Below are 19,805 nucleotides of genomic sequence, written 5' to 3'. Positions count from 1 at the left end.
ACTGGGTTTGATTGGGGCCCGGAGGTTGGGGGTTCGGGACAGAGCTTGGACTTTTGGATCGGGTTTAAAGGTCTGTTCTGCAGAGGCCCAGCTTTGGGCCTTTAGCCAAGGTTATTTCACGTTCCTAAGCCTCAGTTTCCCCTCCTGTAAAGTGGGGGTTTTACTTCTAGGGCCGTGAAGGGCCCAGCCCAGCAGCAGGGTGGCCATGGTAAGGTCATCAGGGTTGGCAGGACCATGGTGCTGTCCACTGTCCGCACCTGGGATGGGTCGCCCTTTTGGGGTGCGGGAGACAGGCGTTCAGGTGGGAGCTTCGGAAGGAGGTGAAGATGAGCCAGTGCCATGGAGCCAGGCTTGCTGGCCTGCCAAGTGGGGCTCTCCTGGGACCTCCATGGGCCTCCTTGGGGCTGACACACCTGCCCTTCTCCCTGATCTCCAGAGACAAGTACCAGGTATTCGACTCAGCTCCACGGGGACTGCTGCGTGTGGAGGAGCTGGAGGACCAGGGCCAGACGCTGGCCAATGTGTTCATCCTGCGGCTGCTGGAGAACGCAGATGACCGGGAGGCCACCTACATGCTAAAGGCATCCTCTCAGTGAGTGCCTCGCCGCCACATGCCCAGTGCCACCCGTGGCACCTTTCCGTGTGGCCTCAATCCCTACAGGCCTGTCCCCAGGTGGAACAAGGCACCATACGCTCTGCATGGGGCCAACCTGCCCATCCAGACCCTGCGCCAGTACTTTCTGTGGCACCTCTGGGGGTGGCTGCAGGTTCCTGGATGCGTGTACCTGTGTGTGCACGTGTGTGTGTGTGTGCATGTGTGTGTGTGCATGTGTGTACCTGTGTGTGCACGTGTGTGTGTGTGTGTGTTCATTCCCGTGGGGCTTCAGACTCTGGGCAAGTCCCTCTTTTTGGATGAGCCCTTTTAGAGCCCTTGAGTCAGGCTAAGTAGGGAACCACCATCCTCCTCCTCCCTGCTGCCACTTGCTTGTGGCCTTGAGCTCATTTCACCTCTCTGAGCAGCTGGGACCCCTGCCCTGCAGCCCTAGGCCCCCCAAGAGGGACAAGCAAGCTAAATGTGGGGAGAGATGCTTTGCAGGCCCTAAGCCTGGGACTGTGGAGGTTGCAGTGAGCTGAGATTGCACTGCACTCGTGGAGTGGAACTCCCTTGTGGCCTGCGGAGCTGAGGCTCTGCCCTCCTCCCGCCATGGCCCCAAAGCTGCCCCTTACGCACAACTCACCAGATATCCTCCCCTGCCCAGACCTGGGGCTGCAGCTGACATGGACCAGGGCAGGACCTGTCGGGATGAGAAACTGTGGCTTTGGTGGTGTGGCTGTGGCCACGGAATGCGCTCTTACGCGTTACTTGGTGGGACTTGTTACCTTGTGGGCTCACTCTTACTGCTTGACTTTTGAAAGCATCACACGGGAACATGATTGAGGGGCTCCCCCGTGCCCTTCCGTGGGTTCGTGTGTGTGTCAGACCCTGGACCAGCCCGTTTCTGTGGCTCCCCCAAGCTGTCCCTGGGGTGGGCTGGAGCGGTGCTCAGGATGGTGGACGCAGATCCGAGGGGCGGCTAGCTGGGAAGCCTCGTGCCACATCGTGGGGGGTCGCCGCTGAGCTGCAGCTGGGGCACTGTCTTCTTCCCTGCGCCAGGAGTGAGATGAAGCGTTGGATGACCTCGCTGGCCCCTAACAGGAGGACCAAGTTTGTTTCGTTCACATCCCGGCTGCTGGGTAAGTCACCAGTGGGTAAGGGGGCGCCATTTGTGCTTGGGCTGGCCCTGCCTGATGCCGCAGGTGCACGGTGTGCCCTGCCTGGAGGGAAGACCTCCCTGAGCTGGCGGTCTTAGAGGCCTGCACGGGCCTCCAGGGGCTGCTTCCTACTGGAAGCTTAGTACGGGCCAGCAACGCGGCATGGCCACACTGTGTGAATGTTGGATGGGCCTTAGGTGACAGTACCACCAAGTCACCAGGAGGAATTTGGACCAAACTCCACTGCTGTTTTTAGGTTTGCCAGTTGTCCGAAAAGCGTATTAAATAGAAAAAAGCCAGGTGCAGTGGCTCATGCCTGTAATCCCAGAACTTTGGAGGCCGAGGTGGGTGGATCACCTGAGGTCAGGAGCTCGAGACAAGCCTGGCCAACACAGCGAAACCCTGTCTCTACTAAAAATACAAAAATTAGCCAGGTGTGGTGGTGCGTGCCGGTAGCCCTAACTACCTGGAAGCTGAGGCATGAGAATCGCTTGAACCTGGGATATGGAGGTTGCAGTGAGCTGAGATTGCACTGGGATATGGAGGTTGCAGTGAGCTGAGATTGCACTGGGATATGGAGGTTGCAGTGAGCTGAGATTGCACTGGGATATGGAGGCTGCAGTGAGCTGAGACTGCACTGGGATATGGAGGCTGCAGTGAGCTGAGACTGCACTGGGATATGGAGGCTGCAGTGAGCTGAGACTGCACTGGGATATGGAGGTTGCAGTGAGCTGAGACTGCACTGGGATATGGAGGTTGCAGTGAGCTGAGATTGCACTGGGATATGGAGGTTGCAGTGAGCTGACATTGCACTGCACTCCAGCCTGGTGACAGAGGGAGACTCTGTCTCAAAAAGAAAAAAGCGCAAGTCCAGCAGCCTTATGGAGAAGCTGCTAACCCTGATCACATGAACCCTGTCCTGACCACCCCAAACCACTCCCAGGGCCATATCCCAGGTACAAAAAGTTCCTTCTGAAGTGGAAACTAAGGCCCCTCACAGCCTTTATGCATGTATTTCTTCCCAGAACTCCTGGCTATGTTAATAACGTTTTCTTTGGAAACAAATCCTCCTCTTCCTCAGATGAGCCCTTCTCCAGTTGCTGTGGGAGTTTTCTTATTCTAGGCAGAGCTCAGCTGCGGGCTTGGTGGGAGCAGGCAGGTGAGTGCCGCGGTGGTGGGGACGTACCTGTGCCTCTTGTCCCTCAGACTGCCCCCAGGTCCAGTGCGTGCACCCATACGTGGCTCAGCAGCCAGACGAGCTGACGCTGGAGCTCGCCGACATCCTCAACATCCTGGACAAGACTGACGACGGTGAGGCCCAGGGACCTCCCCTCGGGGCCCCTAGGGGACGCCGCACGGAGCCTTGCCCGGCGAGAGATGATGGGGAGGTGGAGAAGCATCACCACTGGCTGAGGGGCGGGTGCCCTGCCATGTCTCTTGCTCCCTGAGACGTTCTGCTTGGACACCGTCCATCCTGGCTTCATTGGCCTTTCCTCAGCATAAAGGAGGAATTGTTTTCAGTGTCTCCCTGTCCTCCCCTAGAGCCGGGAGGGCCCACCTTTCCTCCTTCACAGTGGGCCCAGCCCAAGCGGGTGGCTTCGTGTCCCCTTCTCCTGGTCCTGGCCTCAGCGCCTCCATCACAGTGTGAGGGGACAACCAGGAACATCCTAACCCTGACCTCACCCAGACCCGACCCTGCCCTCACCCAGACCCGTACTTGCAGCTTCAGGTAAGCCTGTGACCACCAGGCTCGGTGCCCCATGTGGGCCAAGAAGCCGCCCCCAGCTCTGGCCACCCCTGCTGGTGTCATCAGTACCAAGTGAAGTTCCTCCCAGCCCCTGTAGAATTGAACACAGACCGCCTTTCCCTTTTCAAATCACATCCCTGTCTCTACAGTAATTGCTCCTGAACCAAATCCCCAAAGTATACAACCGCATCTTCCCCGCCTCCTCCTCTCCTGCTGGGTCCTGGTGGAAGGCCTCAGGCTGGGACCTCCAGGGGAGGCCTTCTCCAAGGAGTCCCTCTTGTGAGCTGTTCCCAAAGGCCCAGGGGCTCTCCTGCCCTCTTCCCATGGAATATAACTAGCCTGCTCCCCTCCCAAATGAGACCTGCAGAGGGCATGCCCCAGGCCTCTTAGCTCCGATCAGCCACAAGGTCTGAGCAAAGACCTGGTGATCTCCAGGGGAGGGGAGGGGAGAGGTGGAGAAACAGGGCAGGGAGAAGCCAGGTGACGCTGAGACTACTGGTGTTGCCAGTTCACGATGGGCCCTCTCCACTGACCACACTGGCCCTGAGGAGGCCAAGCCTGGGAGGATCTGCTCAGCAGGAGGCTAATGACACAGTCCAGACCGGCTAACCACGCACTCAGCTGCCACCCCCACCAGCCCCTTGAATGCCCCCAGCTCTTTGGAGTGGCCCTTGGGGTCTCCTGGGCTCGTGTAGGGCAGCACAGAATTGCCGAGGGTCCCAGAGCGGGTTCCAAAGTCAATGTGGAACTGCGTGGCACAGAGCAGGTCTTGTTCTGTGCAGATGCCCACGCACCTCCCAGCTTATGGGGGTGAATCCGGTCTGAGCATCTCGGCAGAGGTGGGCAGAGCTGCTGCGTTTTGGGAAAGGCCAGCTGGATCCCTAGTGTCCTGCACACAGATGGGGGCCCTGGCTGGGAGGGAGCCTCTGTGCAGCCTGCGCCCTGCAGGGGCACCTAACTTTCCCTCCCTCCCCTCCCTGCACAGGGTGGATCTTTGGCGAGCGTCTGCACGACCAGGAGAGAGGCTGGTTCCCCAGCTCCATGACTGAGGAGATCTTGAATCCCAAGATCCGGTCCCAGAACCTCAAGGAATGTTTCCGTGTCCACAAGATGGATGACCCTCAGCGCAGCCAGAACAAGGACCGCAGGAAGCTGGGCAGCCGGAATCGGCAATGACCCCCCCCCCGGGGGGGGCCGGCGCGAGCAGGGCCTGCATGAGACCCTGACAGAAGGTGGGGGCTCTGGGAAGCACAGGCCAGCGCCTCCCCAGGTGGCAGGATCTGGCTTGGGGTGCCCGGCCCTCATCCCTGCCCACACAGTGCGTGCTCACGTGTCTTGGCCCCTTGCTCGCAAACTGGATAAAGGGTGCCCAAGCCTCTCCTGATGCATTTGTAAACAAGAAGGTTTCAGCAGTATTACACCATCTCCCTCGTGCCTCCGAGGGGGTGGAAGGGGGTGGGCACGCTCCAGGGCCCCCCGCGCCCCTGGCCCCCGGGACTAGAAGAGGCTCCCAACCCAGAGTGTCCCCGTGGGAGGCAGGCAGAAGGTGACAATTGACATGATTTCCTGCACGCGTCCTCCTCTACCTTGGAAGCAGTTAGAATCCACCAGGCACAGATGGGGCCGCCCTTGCCTGATGGAGCTTGATGAGCAGCCCTTGGTCTCCAGTTCCCAGGACTGAGAGCCCAGCTGCCCCTGTTCACCCTTCCCCGGGCCTCTGCCAGCCTCTGGCTGCACGGTCAGGCCCTGCTCCACAGCAGGCCTGCCAGAGCTTGGCTGGGAACCCCTCCCACCTCTGGCTCCCTGATGGGCTGGAGGTAACTTGTGTCTTCTAGCCCCTTAAGGAGCCCAGGTGTTTTAAGGAATGAATTGGTCACTGCATCTTGTATCGATTATGGTTCTGAGAAAAGCAAATATCACTTTTGGCTGCATTAAAAGAAGCATCATATATAAAATAAAAGAGATGAAGGTCTACTCTTTATTGCCCTGGTACACAAAGGAAGGGGGCGTTTGGTTCCAGGCAGTGAGAGAGGGGCACCCCTTCAAGGCGGGTGGAGGAGGCACTCCCCAAAGGAAGGGCTCGAGGCGGTTTCCCGAGGAGGAAGGAGCAGCCGGGGCCTTGTCTCAGCATGGGAGCAGATTTGGGCCTCCACTTGTAGGACTCCAGAAACAGAAAGGGCTGTTTGACAGAGCCGGGGACGCCCCTCTGCTGCAGTGGAAGTGAGGACACAGCTTTGGAAGACCGCAGAGGCCCCGAAGTGTCCATGGTGGGGGGCCCTATGGGGATCTTACCACAGGCGTGGGGCTGGGACTTCCGCACTGCCCAGACACAGGCCCTGGGCCCTTCACACCCTCAGCTACCCAGAGCTCCACTCCCGCCCCTCGCCCCAGCTCCACCTCAGCCTGCCGAGAGGTCCTGTGTGCCCAGGACCACACTCTCTGCCAGGACACAGTTTCCCTGCTCTCCAGAACAGGCCTCTGGTTCAGATCCAGTGGGACTTTGTAGCGTCTTCCCACAGGCCACAAAAGGGTGCTCGTTGGTCCTGGGACCTCAGACCCTCTGAGAATCACAGGGATGCCAGGCGTGTGACACTGGTTCCACTGGAGAGGGAGGCCCCCCGGTCCCAGTGAGGGGCTGTGATGTACCCGTTGGTGGGAGAGTGCGTGCAGAGTGAGGAAAGGGAAAGAGGGGGCCATCTCTTGTCCCTGGAGGGGAGGGTTGGGAAGGAGTTGGGTGGCCATTTATCCCCGTGCCTTTTGAGGCTGGAAAACAGCGTGTTGAGTTGGATCATCCGGTCTGATGAAGGCTTTGGTTACTCAAGGTTATGTGAGATGAAGTAAGTTAACCAATTAGGAAAATAGGTCAGTTTCATAGCACTCCTTTATAAGCAGAATCGTTTAACTCAGTGTGTTTTGGGGAGACTGGTCGAGTGGGAAGCTGTTAACAGACTTGGATGAGGCCTTGGACCCCATCCCCCAGTGTGTGAGAGGTGCGCGGGCACCACCTGGGCTCCCCGAGTGTCCAGGAGGAGAAAGTCATGGCAGGAAACTGCCATGGGGAGCTCAGGGACACCAAAGAGGCCAAAACAGCTGCTAGAGAAAATGAGTTTTTGAAAAAGAGGAGCAGCTTGCCCTCCAGCAGCATTGCCACTCAGGAATCTTCAGAAGCATTAAGCTGTCCCCAAGGGGTCTGCTGGCCTCCAAACTGTCCAGCCCTTCCCTCCAAAGTCTCTGGGGACGGGGGTAGGGCCCAAGTTCCTGCTTCCCTGCTGCGCCGAGCAGGTTAAATGATCAAAGGATCAAAGTTTACATCTCTAAATGCTTCCGAGGTGGGGACCATGGACCAGGCTCCTCACCCTCACTCTGCCCCGACGCTCTGAGAGTGAAGTGGGGTAAGAAGAGCTGGGAAAGCCGTTTTCTCTCCCTGAACAGACGAACCGTAGGCGTGGGGGCTGCCGGTTCGGCCCAGCCAGGCCAGGGGGGGAGAGTAGGAAGCAGGGACGGGCAGCGTCCAGCATCCACCCTAGACTCATCCTGCTCCTGAGGCTCCCTAGGCAGAGGGGTTACCTGGGGGCCTGGGGCTGCGGGTCTGAGCCCTCGGATGGGGCCCTGGCTGCGGGACTCAGAGTCACAAGACGTCCCCCAAAATAACGCGACCTCTGGCTGGGAGCGCCGACGGCCCCCGCCCTCCCCAAGCCCGGCCTCAGGGAGCGGCAGGTCCCGGGGTCTCCGTCGGCCTCTCCTGCCCTCGCTCTTCCCTCCTCACGGAACGCTCTGAACCCCAGCGGAGCGGGATGGGGGGCAGGCCCCGGGGAGCGCGGGGAGCGCCTCGGCCCGGGCCCAGGCAGAGGAGGCGGCGCCGGGAGAAGGGGCCACGCGTGGCCCCGGCAGTAACGGTGCCCCAGGCCGGGCTAAGACCGCTGGCCGCACACCGGATCCGATGCCCTGGCGGCCCCGGCGCACGCGCACCGCGCACGCACATGCGGCGCGCTCCTGCGGCACTCCAGCCGTGGTGCACGCGGACGCCGGGCCGCGCGGCCCTGCGCGCGCTCACGTGCACGCCACACGCGCGCGGGCTGCGACACGCTGTGTGCTCACGCACGTCCCGGCGCCCCTGCGGGGAATTCGGGCGCGACTCCGGCCCCCACGCGCGTGCACGGCACCCACCCTCGCCCCCGCGCCCACCCCCGTCCTGAGCCCGCGCCTGCGCGCGTTCACTCTCTGGCACACCTGCACGCGCGGACACGCACGCGCAGACATACGGGCGCGCGAGGAGTGCAGCCGAGTCGCGCCGCGGCCGGGCGCGGCCCCTTTATTCGCTTCAGGAGGCGGAAAACTTTCTCAGCGCGACGACCACGAGCGCCAGCACCACGCAGGTGGCCAGCAGGGCGGCGATCACGATGGCCGCGATGGCGCCGGGCCCCAGCGACCCTGCGGAGGACGGAGGACCACGTCACCTGCCAGCCCCGGCCCGGCCGGCCCTCCTCCCCGCGCCTCCCGCCCCTCCTCATTTCTCCCTCCCCCGCCCCGCTCGTACCGCCGCCCTGGTCCAGCCGCTCCTGCGCGGTGCTGTCCTCGGGTCCTGGCGCGACGGTGGGAGCTGGGGGACCGGTGTCTACGGGCTCCCGGCCGGGGCTGGTGCTCTCCACGGGGCCTTCTCCCGACGGCAGCTCGGCCGGCTCGTTCCACAGCGTGGGCACGGGCTCCTGTGGAACATCATCTGCAAAGCCAACGGGAGGCGCTGGGGCCCCAGGTGACAGGGCCGACAGGGACGTCACCCCCTACCTCTAGGTTAAGCAAGTTGCAAGTTGCGGGTAGCGCTGTATGAGGGGTCTGGGCTCAGCGCTGCACTAGCCCTGACATTTCCCAGGCTGGGAAGCTGAAGCCAGTGCATTGCTGCCTCCTGTAGGGCAAGGCCGGTGGGTGGGCAGGAGTGTCTGGTCAGTGTAAGGGAGGTGCCCGCCGAAAGCCCTTCTCTGCTCATAGGGTTGGGAGTTGGCAAGATTTGGGGTACCCAGGGACCAGAGAGCAGGAAGGAGACATTCTCAGTCCCGCAGAAAGCACAGGCTGAGACGCCTACATGATAACCCTGTACCCTCACCAGTCAGCCCACCCCAGTTGTCCTCTCCCACCCATCACCCCAACCCTGGGCCATCCATCCCCCATAACCAGATGGGAGGCCCCAGAAACGCTAGAAAGCTCCAGATGGGGATGGTAGGTCGGCCCTTGGCCTCTCCAACCCAGCCAGACCATCTGACATCACAGTGTTGGCACTGTCTGATTCTCTCTCTCTCTCTCTCTCTTTTTTTTCTTTGAAATAGTCCTGCTGTGTTGCCCAGGCTGGAGTGAAGTGGTACGTTCTCAGCTCACTGCAGCCTCTGCCTTCCAGGTTCAAGTAATTCTCCTGCCTCAGCCTGCAGAGTATCTGGGACTACAGGCACCTGCCACTATGCCCAGCTAATTTTTGTATTTTTAGTTGAGACAGGGTTTTGCCATGTTGGCCAGGCTGATTTTGAACTCCTGACCTCAGGTGACCCGCCTGCTTCGGCCTCCCAAAGTGCTGTGATTACAGGTGTAAGCCACTGCAGCCGGCCCCATGCCCTAATCTCAACTGGGATAGAGACTGATCCAGGGACATTCGACCCTCAAACAGGTCCCTTGGATGAGCTTGGGGATGTCCTGACACCTCATCTCTTTGACTCCAGCTGCTCTGTGGTGTGGGAACTGCTTTTATCGCCATTTCAGAGACAAGAAAGCCAAGGCTTGGGGATAAGGTGCCGCGACGGTGAGCACAGGTGGGCTGAAGCCCTTGGACAGTTGCAGGAGTGGTTGTGCTGCCCAGAAACAGTGTAGGGAGGTTGCCGTTCTGTGAACAGACCCTGCTGGCCAGCCTGCGACCCTAGGGCACCTTTTGTCCCTGCGAGTTCCATCCCTGAGCACTGGGGCAAGACTGAAGCCAGACACTTGCTCTCCTGTTAGGCTCACCAGCACCCAGAGAGGGGGATGCTCGAGAGGACACAGAGGTTCTTCCTGGGTTTTCCGGCCAGTTGTGTCCATCTAGGGCAAACCACGCAGAAACATCGGCCAATCCAGACTCAGGGTCAGTCTTAAAGTAAATGGGCCTTCCCAAATGTCAAAGTCAGGAAAAACGAAGAAAGACTGAAAGGTTCCAGATCAGAGACTAAGGAGACAACTCAATGTTCCTGGACGGGGAGGGACAGGCCTGTGATTGGAGACGCTGGGGTCCGTTGGTGAAGTTTGAACAGGGTGTGGCTTAGGACTGCCTCAGTGCTTATTTCCTGGTTTTGATAGCTGACTCTGGTGTGTACGAGAATGTCCTTGTTCTCAGGAAGAATTTAGGGGCAAAGGAACATGACTTCTGCAACTTACTCTCAAATGATTCAGCATTCAGATAGAAAGAGGAGTCAGCAATGTAGCAAAATGTTGGCCGTTGGCGAGACTAGGTGGATGGACTCCTGGAGTTCATTGGATTGTAAAGTTCACATCTTTCCACAATAAAATGTTAGCAGGTCCCTGGCTTCTGGGCCTCTCTCAAGCCTGGAGAGGTCAGTTGCAAGGCTCAGCTCTGAGACTCAGCTTGCTGACCTTTCAACTGACCTGCCACATTCCCCAGGGCTGGCCCAAGGGAGAACCCCTTTCCAGAAAAGATCTCTGGCAGGAGGCCCCAGGGGTGGAAGGCCCACTGGCCCCCAACTGGGAGAGGCTTCCCTCCCGAGGGGCCCAAGGCTGGACTGCAGCACTGATGTCTGTCCAGCCTCCCACCAACCTTGAAGACCACCCTGAGAGGAGGGGAAGTGACCCAGCCAGGCCTCCCGTGTCACAGCCAGAGAGGCAGGGGTCTGCAGCCATGCAGCCCCCATGGAAGGCCTCAGGCCCCTGGCATGCTGCCTCAGGCTTCTGGGGGCTGGGCAGGTAAAAGGCCTGAGTGTGCCCACCGCCTGGCAGGCGCCAGTGTCTAGGCTCGCTGACTGCCTGAACATGTCCAAAGAAATGGCACAAATGACACACCCAAGACAGACTGGCAGGCAGGCACCTCCCTGCATCTGGAGGCCGCGACAGGGCTGCTGGGTACCAGGCCCAGCTGAGCCGGGTGGCATCTGTGGGAATCAGCCAAGGAGTGGCAGACCTCCAGCCCCTGCGAAGGCAGGGCTCAGTCCCCAGGCTAGCGCAGCAGGGGTGAGCTGCCACCCTTGAGGGTATCCTCTGAGCAGGGCAGTGGGGAGCCCCACTCAGGCCCTGTCCCTGTCTGTCCCCCATGACCCAGCCTGTCTCTGCTGCCCCCACCACCAGACATACCTGCCCTGGCCTCCTCCCACTGTACACAGCCCCCTCCTGCCCAGCCAGGCCATGAAGCTTCCTAATCAGGAGGGCTGGGGCCTATCCTTGCTCCATCAGGCTCTCACCCTGGACTTCATGCCCCAATCCACCTTCCTGACTTTTGAGATGGGGGTTCAGACTATGCTGTCAAGCATCTTGCACAAGGAGGTAACTGTGTGAACACCAGCATCTTCAGCTGCTGCCTCTGGCCTGGGGCACAGCTCTGGATGCAAGCCCAGTTGCTATGGGTCTGCAGCCGCTGGCCACCACAGGACTCCCTCACAGGCTGGCCCAGGACCCATCTGTACCCAAGCAGCCAGGGCCCCAGGGGCCACCAGCTCCCTGCCAACCTAGTCTGGTGCCCAAGTGGCAGACACATGGTCTCGAAATGACAGCCTGCACTCAGTCACTGACCCACCAGGAAAAGGGGTGCTGCGGCCAGGGAGGGGCCGAGCCACTTCTTATCCTCATCTGTGTTTCTAGAATTTGCTCCAGTAAGAAGGGAAAGCAAAGCTGAAAGGCAGTTCCCATCTTCCCCAAATCCATCCTCTGGGAAGCTGGGAGCAGGGCAGTTTCCCAGCAGGAGTCCTGTCCGGGGAAGGCGGAGATGGGGCAGGAGCGAAGGTGTGGAGGATGGAACTCATGGCATGCCAGGCAGGCAGTGAATAGGCCAGGGTGACAGAAAGTGAGGGTGGCAAAGAGGTGGGGGCACCAAGGACCCCAAGAAAGTTCTATCTGCCTTGGCGGTACCGAGGCCCAGACTCCATTGACCAGAATTAGCCATGTGGTGTGACTACGAGCTCTGACCCAGGAAAGCGGGGGCTGGTGGCACTGCCACAGGCCTGGGCACCACGGGCTCTCTCCCAGCCCCACTGGCCCCAGCCGCCCTGCCTTTTGGTAAATAAGTTTGTTTGACCACAGGGCCCTGAGGCCAGGCGCCTGTGCTCACAGACACCCTTTGTGTGGGCCATGAAGGGCTTTTTCATCCCTGCCCTGGCCTCCTGCCCACTCAGCCCAGCCTGCTACCACCTCAGTGGCTGAGGCCACAGGCTCCCAACAGGGAGGGCCTGGGCCTCAGATGGGGCCTGGGCCTCAGCCCGCAAGGCCGCTCCTTCCCTTTCTGTCTGCTACAGGACCCCAGCCCACAGAGCAGAGGGCCGTGTACACACCTGCCCAGAGCTCCCAGCCCAGGGGTGGGGTGCTAAGAGCCTCCCAAACGCTCTTCCCCCCAGAATGGCAAGAACAACAGCCAGAACCCCAGAGACTCAGGGGCTGGGATGGCATGGTCTGGCCCCTGTGGGGAGCCGCCTGCTCTTGGTAGAACACATGGAGGGAAGTGGGGCAGTGAGGCCAGGTGAGGTCCTGGCTGTCCCCAAGGCATCCTATGGTGGCAGAGGAAGCCCATCCGCCCACATTGATTAGGGACAGTCTGGCCCAGGCACTCTGGCCGGCAGCCTGGGCCGGGAGGGTCAGCCACACAGGAGCAGGAACCTGGGCAGGAGCCACAGGCAACCCGGGAGCCAGGGCCTCCCCTTCCGCCCACGTGGACCACCAGGCTGGAGAAGCAGCTTCATCCCGGTGAGGGGGCTGCAAAGATCACAGCCCCAGGATCCAAGCCATAGAAGATGCCACCTTCCCCTTTAGGTCCCTTCCCCCAACTCCTGAAGACACCGCATGGCTCGCTTAGGCTGGCGCCTCTTCCACCACGAGGGAGGCTGGCGGCCTCCCAGCCTGCGGGAGGACGGAGAGTTCTGCTGAAACCACCCGGCGCCAGGGAGGGGCTCAGACCACGGAATCCGCATTCCCCTGATGCTCACTGAGCGCTAACTGGATGTGGGGCCCGTCCCAAAAGCTCCGCACATCTGAACTCACGAGGCCTTACAGCCCCCTGCAAGTGAGGCAAAGTGTGGTGGTGTCATCATCCTACAGATGAGAAGGCACAGAGAGGTTTAAGGAACCGCCCGGCCAAGACTGAGCACACCCTGGCCTCGAGCTTCTTCCTGGGAATCCAGGGAGAAGCCAGTAATCCCCGGGGCTCCTCGCTGTCACCCAGACCTCCCAGGGTGTGGCCGAGGGGGCCTCCCCAGGCCTGTCGTCCCCCAGAAGCTCTCCCCAGGCCATGCTCTCACGCTTACAGTCCACCTTTCTCACAGATCCACGGGCACGCTCCAGAAGGCCCAGGGTGCAGGGTCCCTGAAACCCGCTACTGTGACACAGAAGCCGGCTGCCCTTTGGTCCAACTCCTGGCTAACAGGAGCAAAGACCACCTGTAACCCGTCAGTGTCCTTTGTCTCTCAGGCTCTGAAGCCAGCCTGGGCCAGTCTTCCTCTCCCCACAGGGCCCTTGGGAGCCTGCCGGAGGCCTCCCTTTCGTGGGACCCCAGACTTGGCCACTTCGATCTCAGTCCAGAGGTCCACACCGTTTTGCAGAGGGATCTTGGGCCTTGTATTCTCTCTCCCTCTCTCTGGAGCCTTTCCCAAGATGGGGACAGTACCTGGGTCCTCATTCTCTAAGGACATCGCAGAAACCGGCAGGGAAGCTTTTGAAAGTGATCAGCAAGGCTCTGCACTCCTCTGGCCCCTCAGCCACTTGTCATGTGCCTGGTACCCCCGGCTGCCTCCCCGACCTGGGAGACTTCAGATTTTAAAGTGCTAGAGCAATTCCCATGTCCCCCCAACAGCAGAACATCCCTGGGCCTGCCCCGCAAGTCATCCTCCTTCTTCAGAGGCCATTATCCCTGCTGCTAACCATTTCCTGAGACATGCATCCCACACAGCTGATGCCAGCCGGCCTCACAAGAGCTCTTCACAGAATCGCCCCAAACAGTCGCCCCATCTCCTGTGAGGGGCTTCCTCCCCAGTGAACGCTGAAGAATCTGGCCCCAAGGTAGTTATCGGCCCTGGGAGGCTAGTGGTGGCAGAGACAAGGGCCTTCACCCCTTACCTGTGAGCACCGCAGGGACCAGAACCCCGGAGACCAGCAGCAGCGCCATGCGCAGGGCCAGACAGGACGCCATCCTGGCCGGGAGTGAGCGCAGCAGCGAGCAGGACGCAGGGAGGACTGCGCTGGTTAACTTCAGGGCAGTGAGAAAGAGGCATCAAAGGGCTGGGAAGGGTTTTCATCAATGCAAACTCTGTCCTCCTGGGACACCGTGCCCGCCCCCCCCACCCCCACACACACAGCAAAAGCTTACAGAACAGACCTGCTTTCCTGAACCTGGGAGCAGCCCTACTCTTGGAGAGGGAAAGAGGAAATTGCCTGTGCTCTCTCTCTCTCTCTCCATCCCCCAGCACACACGCGCCTCCCACACTTACTCCTGGACCACTGAAAGTGAAAGGTTTTCAGGCTTTCTTGTGCAAAAGAATCACCGGGGGAACTTGAAACATGCAACTGCCTCTGGCCACAGTGTTTCAGTGGGGCTTGGGTAGGCCAGGGAATCTGCATGTTAGTGCCTGTGGCCTGGGCTTGGGGAAATTTGGCCTGAAGCAGGCAGCACTGAGTGCAGGATGGACTCGTTCACCTCTGGGTTCTCCATGCCTGGCCCAGAGTAGGTGCTCAGTGCTTGTTGAAGAAGGACTTTTAAAGCAGTTTTGATCCAAACCCTCAGGCAGCTCTAGTCTTTCCTAAAACACTCCTGTCTCCTCTTTTGCTCTCTGCTCCCCTAGACCCCTGTGCACTTACGACATCCATTTCCAGGCTGGGCCTGGCTCAGAACTCAGCCCCACTGCCCACTGCTCCTCAACAGCTCCACGGGGTATCTGATGAGCGGCTACAACTTACAGTGTCCAAAGCAAACCTTGACTCCACTGCCCCTTCCCTCACTCGGTCAATGGAATCCCAGTCTCCCTGCTCCCAGATGTTCTAGCCACACAATGAAGTCATCAGAGGTCTCTCTTTCCCTCACTTCCCACGTCCCAGCCCTCAGAGTTCTGCCAGCACCCCCTACTTCACACCTTGATGGTTTCCCACTGCGCTAAGGTCTTGCCTCAGCCCTGCTCAGCTCCCCACCCACGAGTTCTATGTTTCAGTCCACTGGCCGTGACTAGGCTCCCCCAACAAACCCCCCGATCCTGCCTCAGGGCCTTTGCACATTCCCCTCTCCCTCTCCCAGAAGGCAGTCCCTGTGGTCATTATGTGGCCACCCCTTCCATTCCAGCCTCAGCTTGCTAAGTCAACCCCTTGATCCCACCATCACTTCACTTTTAATTTCTTTTTAGCGTGCATATTTATATGAAATTACATTGTAATTTTTTGTTAATTTTTTGAGGAGAAACACATATTCTGTGAAGCACACAAATTTTTTTTTTTTTTCTTTTTGAGACAGTTTCGCTCTTGTTGCCCAGGCTGTAGAGCAATGGCACGATCTCGGCTCACGGCAACCTCTGCCTCCCGGGTTCAAGCAATTCTCCTGCCTCAGCCTCCCGAGTAGCTGAGATTACAGGCGCGCACCACCACGCCCAGCTAATTTTGTATTTTTAGTAGAGATGGTGCTTCTCCATGTTGGTCAGGCTGGTCTCAAACTCCCATCCTCAGGTGACCCACCCGCCTCAGCCTCCCAAAGTGCTGGGATTACAGGCATGTGCTACCGCGCCCGGCCTGAACAAATCTTATGTTTACCGATTGATGAGGTTTAGTACCACCCAAATCAATAGAGGCCCTTCCCAGCACAGCAGCAGGGCTCCCTGTGCCCACCCCAGTCATACCCGCAATGTTCTCTTCTGTCTTCTACCTCCACAGCTTCATTCGTCTACTCTTGGAACTTCAAAAAATGGACTCATACGAACTCTTGTGTCCGGCTATGTTAATTCAACATTGTCTATGAGCTTCATCCACGTTGTTGCGTGTAGCAGTAGCTCATTCATCTTTCCTGCTGAATAGTATTCAACTATATGAATATGCCAGTTTACCCATTCTCTTACCCACTTCATGCATTTATTTCTCCATCTCCATCTGAGTTGTTTCTAGGTTTGGGCTTTTATGAATGCAGCTCTAATGAATATTCTTGTGCATGTCTTTTTGTTGATGGAGGTGCTAATTTCCCTCAGTTGTATAACTAAAGATGGAATAGCTAGGTCAAGGGTAAGTACATGCTTAGATGCTCTAGATACTGCTAAGCAGTTCTCCAAAGTGTGTGCTCCAGTCTCTGCTCTCACCAGCAGGAGAGTTCCAGTTGCCCCACATCCTCATCATTACTAGGCATTGCCAGTCTTTTTATCTATAGTCATTCTGATAGGTATGTAGTGGTATCTTATTGTGGTTTTAATTTGCACTTCCGTGACTAATAAAGTTGAACACCTTTCTGTGTTTATTGGCCCCAGGAATATTCACTTTTGTGAAGGGGCTGCTCCACATTTTTGCCTATGTATTTCTTAGGGTGGTCTACATCTTAAAATTTAGTTTGAGAGTTTTTGGTATATTCCAGGTAAAAATCCTTTGTCAGGTGTATGTAATGGTGCCTCCAGATGAAGGGCTGCTTTTTCCGTCTGTCTTCACCCTGTTCAAGGAGAGTGGGGGCTTTTTGTGTTTACCAGTGCAGTCCCAGAATCTAGCACCATGCCGAGCCTCACAGCAGAAACTTCATATGTGAATCCCATCAGCAGGAACTTCTGGGATAGATTTAACATTAAATATTTTCTCACTCATTCACTCATTTCTTTTTCTTTTCCTTTTTTCTTTCTTTCTGAGATGGAGTCTCACTCTGTCGCCCAGGCTGGAGTGCAGTGGCACGATCTACACTCGCTGCAAGCTCCACCTCCCGGGTTCACGCCATTCTCCTGCCTCAGCCTCCCGAGTAGCTGGAACTACAGGTACCCACCACCACACCCGGCTAATTTTTTTTTTTTTTTTTTTTTGTATTTTTAGTAGAGATGGGGTTTCACCATGTTAGGCAGGATGGTCTCGATCTCCTGACCTCGTGATCCGCATGCCTTGGCCTCCCAAAGTGCTGGGATTACAGGCATGAGCCACCATGCCCGGACTTTTTTTTTTTTTTTTTGAGACTTAAGTCTCACTCTATCACCCAAGATGGAGTGCAGAGGTGGAATCTCGGCTCACTGCAACATCTGCCTCCCGGGTTCAAGTGATTCTCCTGCCTCAGCCTCCCGAGTAGCTAGGATTCCAGGCACCCGCCACCACACCCAGCTGCTTTTTGTATTTTTAGTAGAGACAGGGTTTCACCATGTTAGCCAGGCTGGTCTCGAACTCCTGAACTCAGGTGATCCACCCGCCTTGGCCTCCCAAAGTGCTGGGATTAGAGGCGTGAGCCACCTTGCCTGGCCATCGTTTACTCATTTCTTAGCTTGTTTGCTCTCATCCCCTGCCCCTCTTTCCGTGCTCTACTATGTACTGTAGCAAGGCCACGTGGAGTCACACTCCTGACACTTTCTTGCCAGCTGCCTGCCTGTTAGGGTCTGCCGGTGGAAGGCAGTGGCAGGAGACAGAAGGTGGGAAGGGAGACGTGACTCTGCTTCAGATTTCTGACAACGTCTTGGGTGGCAGCAGCAGCACTGGCTAGAGCAACATCAATGACAAAAAGTCAGGTGGTGGTGGCTGCAGGGACAGCGACAGACAGCTAGAAGTGTAGGCTTCTGGATCCTCCTCAAAGCGGCTGGACTGTGACACCAGGAGCCTTAGTGGACAGTGTTCTGGCCTCTGAGTAATTGCTGCTCCTCAGTCCAGGGCGTTATTGATTTCCTAGTTACTGTGACTTTTTTTTTTTTTTTTTTTAATTGAGACTTTGCTCTGTTGTCCAGGCTGGAGTACAGTGGCGCAATCTCAGCTCACTGCAACCTCCGCCTCCCAGGTTCAAGTGATTCTCCTGCCTCAGCCTCCCTAGTAGCTGGGATCACGGCGCCCATCACCACATCCAGCTAATTTTTGTATTTTTAGTAGAGACAGCATTTCAGCATGTTGGCCAGCTGGTCTTGAACTCTCAACCTCAAATGATCTGCCGGCCTTGGTCTCCCAAAGTGCTGGGATTACAGGCATGAGCCAAATTGCCCGGCCAGTTGTCTTTTTCTTCTTTTTTTTTTTTTTTTGGAGACAGTGTCTTTCTCTGTTGCCCAGGCCGGCATGCAATGGCACAATTATAGTTCATTACAGCCTTGAACTCCTGGGCTCAAGCAATCCTCCCACCTCAGCTGAGACTGGATAATTATTTATTTTTTGTAGAGATGGGGTCTCACTCTGTTGTGATCCAGGCTGGTCTTGAATTCCTGTGCTCAAGCCATCCCCCTTGCCTTGCCCTCCCAAAGCACTGGGATTACAAGTGTGAGCCACCACGCCTGCCTAAAGTGACTTTGAGTAACCTTACCTTCCCTCTTTTGTTCCTTCAGTCCTTTAAACATTGTTGTAACAAATTCCTGTGTTAAATCTCTTTTGTTTGAAATACTTAGTGGTCTCTGTTTCCTAGTCAGACTCTGACCAGTACAGTATTATACTTGGTACCCGGAATGGCCCCAGAAGAGAGACCCTCAAAGATCTCTTTCTGGCTTGAGGTTGAATGCAGTGAAGAACTCATTGCCAGTGAAAAATGAGATACTGGCAATATATGGCATGTCAATATGTAAATATTTGTGGCTGCTCAGCATGAAGTATCCACTGAAGACAAGATTTAAAGAACCAAGGATGCTGCACTTGACGTTTATGGTGGTGATAATGAGCAAAAGGATAGTGAAGTAAACTGGCTACTTTTTACAGCATTGCATGTTCACAGAAAGAAAATGACAAGCTCAGGCTTTCAATTCTAAGGTCAAGGCATGATCAGATAACTAGAGCATTTCTATGGTAGTCTTTTAAATATCTTTTTTTTTTTTTCTTTTTTTAAACACAAGGTCTCACTGCCATTGCCCAGGCTGGAATGCAGTGGCATGATCTCAGCTCACTGCAGCCTCAAACTCATGGGCTCAGGTCATTCTCCCACCTCAGCCTCCCAAGTAGCTGAGACTACAGGCACGCACCACCATGCCTGGATAATTTTTGTATTTTTTTGTAGAGACAGGGTTTCACTGTTTCTCAGGCTGGTCTCGAACTCCTGGGCTCAAGCAATCTGCCCAACTTGGCCTCCCAAAGTGCTGGGATTACAAGTGTGAGGCATCACATCCAGCCAAGATCTTTTTTTTTTTTTTTTGGTAGCAAATGGCATGATTGGCAGCAAATCAGTCCCAAAATTTAATTATGCATGTTGCAGAACTACAATGTCAAGACAAATTCATAGCCTTGCCCAAAGTTCCCTTAAGGCACTGATTGGAAAGGAGTGAGATATTGAGAGTTACAATGTAAATATGAGGATCTTCCACCCACAAATCTTCAGGCCTCCCTTGCAGAAGCAACAGGCACTTCTCCCCTGTCTGAATAGCCTTTTGTTGTTTGAATAATAATCTGTTAAGTTCCCTTGCAAGAAAATAGGGTTGTTGCAAGGGACAACCCCATTTTAGGGTGTTGTCAAGACCTACCCTAACAACTTCTCCTTGCCTCCATATCCATAACTAGAATCAGGTATCAGCATTCCTAGGGAGCGCAAGCACAAAGTCTGACTTAGGAGGAAATCAGCAAAAACTAAAACTACTGTTAATCTTTGCTAGCAGTAAATTAGTATCAAGTTAGTAAGATACGAATTTTGCTAATTTATATTAATAGAAACCTGGTGTGGGAATGAATTCTGAGGTGTCAGACTAAATAGGCAGGATGTGAGTATGACATTAGATCAGGCCACATTCTAGACAGGGGTGTGCTTAGTGAAGTCTGAATTTAATGTTTCAGCCTAAGCATCTAGGAGCAGCTCTGTTTGGCTGGCTGACCAAAACCTAGGCTCAATAATAGCCTAGATGCAATGAGATTGAGAAGCCTAATTTAATGAAGAAGGGCATAGCAATGGCTTAGTAAGAAAGGAATGTTGGGGTAGATTTATCTTCGATGATCCAACTAAGTTCTCAGGAGGTCCCATAGTACACTCTATTCACTGAGGCAC

The 19,805-nt window shown here is 56.4% G+C and overlaps 2 protein-coding genes across 5 annotated transcripts in view; one reads left to right on the top strand and one right to left on the bottom strand.

Annotated features, from left to right (window-relative positions):
* NGEF (neuronal guanine nucleotide exchange factor) overlaps positions 1-5,473 on the top strand; it is a 134,839-nt gene extending 129,366 nt beyond the window's left edge. For both annotated transcript variants that reach the window (XM_025405453.1, XM_025405454.1), the window contains 4 exons: positions 437-592; positions 1,655-1,734; positions 2,959-3,063; positions 4,485-5,473. In XM_025405453.1, the coding sequence (XP_025261238.1) occupies positions 437-592; positions 1,655-1,734; positions 2,959-3,063; positions 4,485-4,675 (532 nt within the window). In that variant the 3' untranslated portion in view covers positions 4,676-5,473. The remainder of the gene's footprint in view (positions 1-436; positions 593-1,654; positions 1,735-2,958; positions 3,064-4,484) is intronic.
* SNORC (secondary ossification center associated regulator of chondrocyte maturation) lies at positions 5,455-19,378 on the bottom strand. Of its 3 annotated transcripts, none has more exons than XM_025405457.1 (4): positions 19,291-19,378; positions 13,781-13,910; positions 8,037-8,219; positions 5,455-7,930 (listed from the first exon to the last, which is right to left on the bottom strand). In XM_025405457.1, the coding sequence occupies exons 2-4, from the start codon at positions 13,851-13,853 to the stop codon at positions 7,821-7,823; spliced, it is 366 nt and encodes a 121-aa protein (XP_025261242.1). In that variant the 5' UTR covers positions 13,854-13,910; positions 19,291-19,378; the 3' UTR covers positions 5,455-7,820. The 3 variants fall into 3 exon arrangements, with proteins under 3 accessions (XP_025261242.1, XP_025261241.1, XP_025261243.1); XM_025405456.1 differs by lacking the exon at positions 19,291-19,378 and adding an exon at positions 14,358-14,547; XM_025405458.1 differs by lacking the exon at positions 19,291-19,378 and adding an exon at positions 14,040-14,078.
* Positions 19,379-19,805: the final 427 nt, after the last annotated feature.

Source organism: Theropithecus gelada, chromosome 12 (genome assembly GCF_003255815.1).
Source record: "Theropithecus gelada isolate Dixy chromosome 12, Tgel_1.0, whole genome shotgun sequence".
NCBI lineage: Eukaryota > Metazoa > Chordata > Mammalia > Primates > Cercopithecidae > Theropithecus > Theropithecus gelada.
The sequence above is the reverse complement of the archived record's forward strand: the minus strand, read 5'-3'. Positions and strand labels throughout refer to the sequence as shown.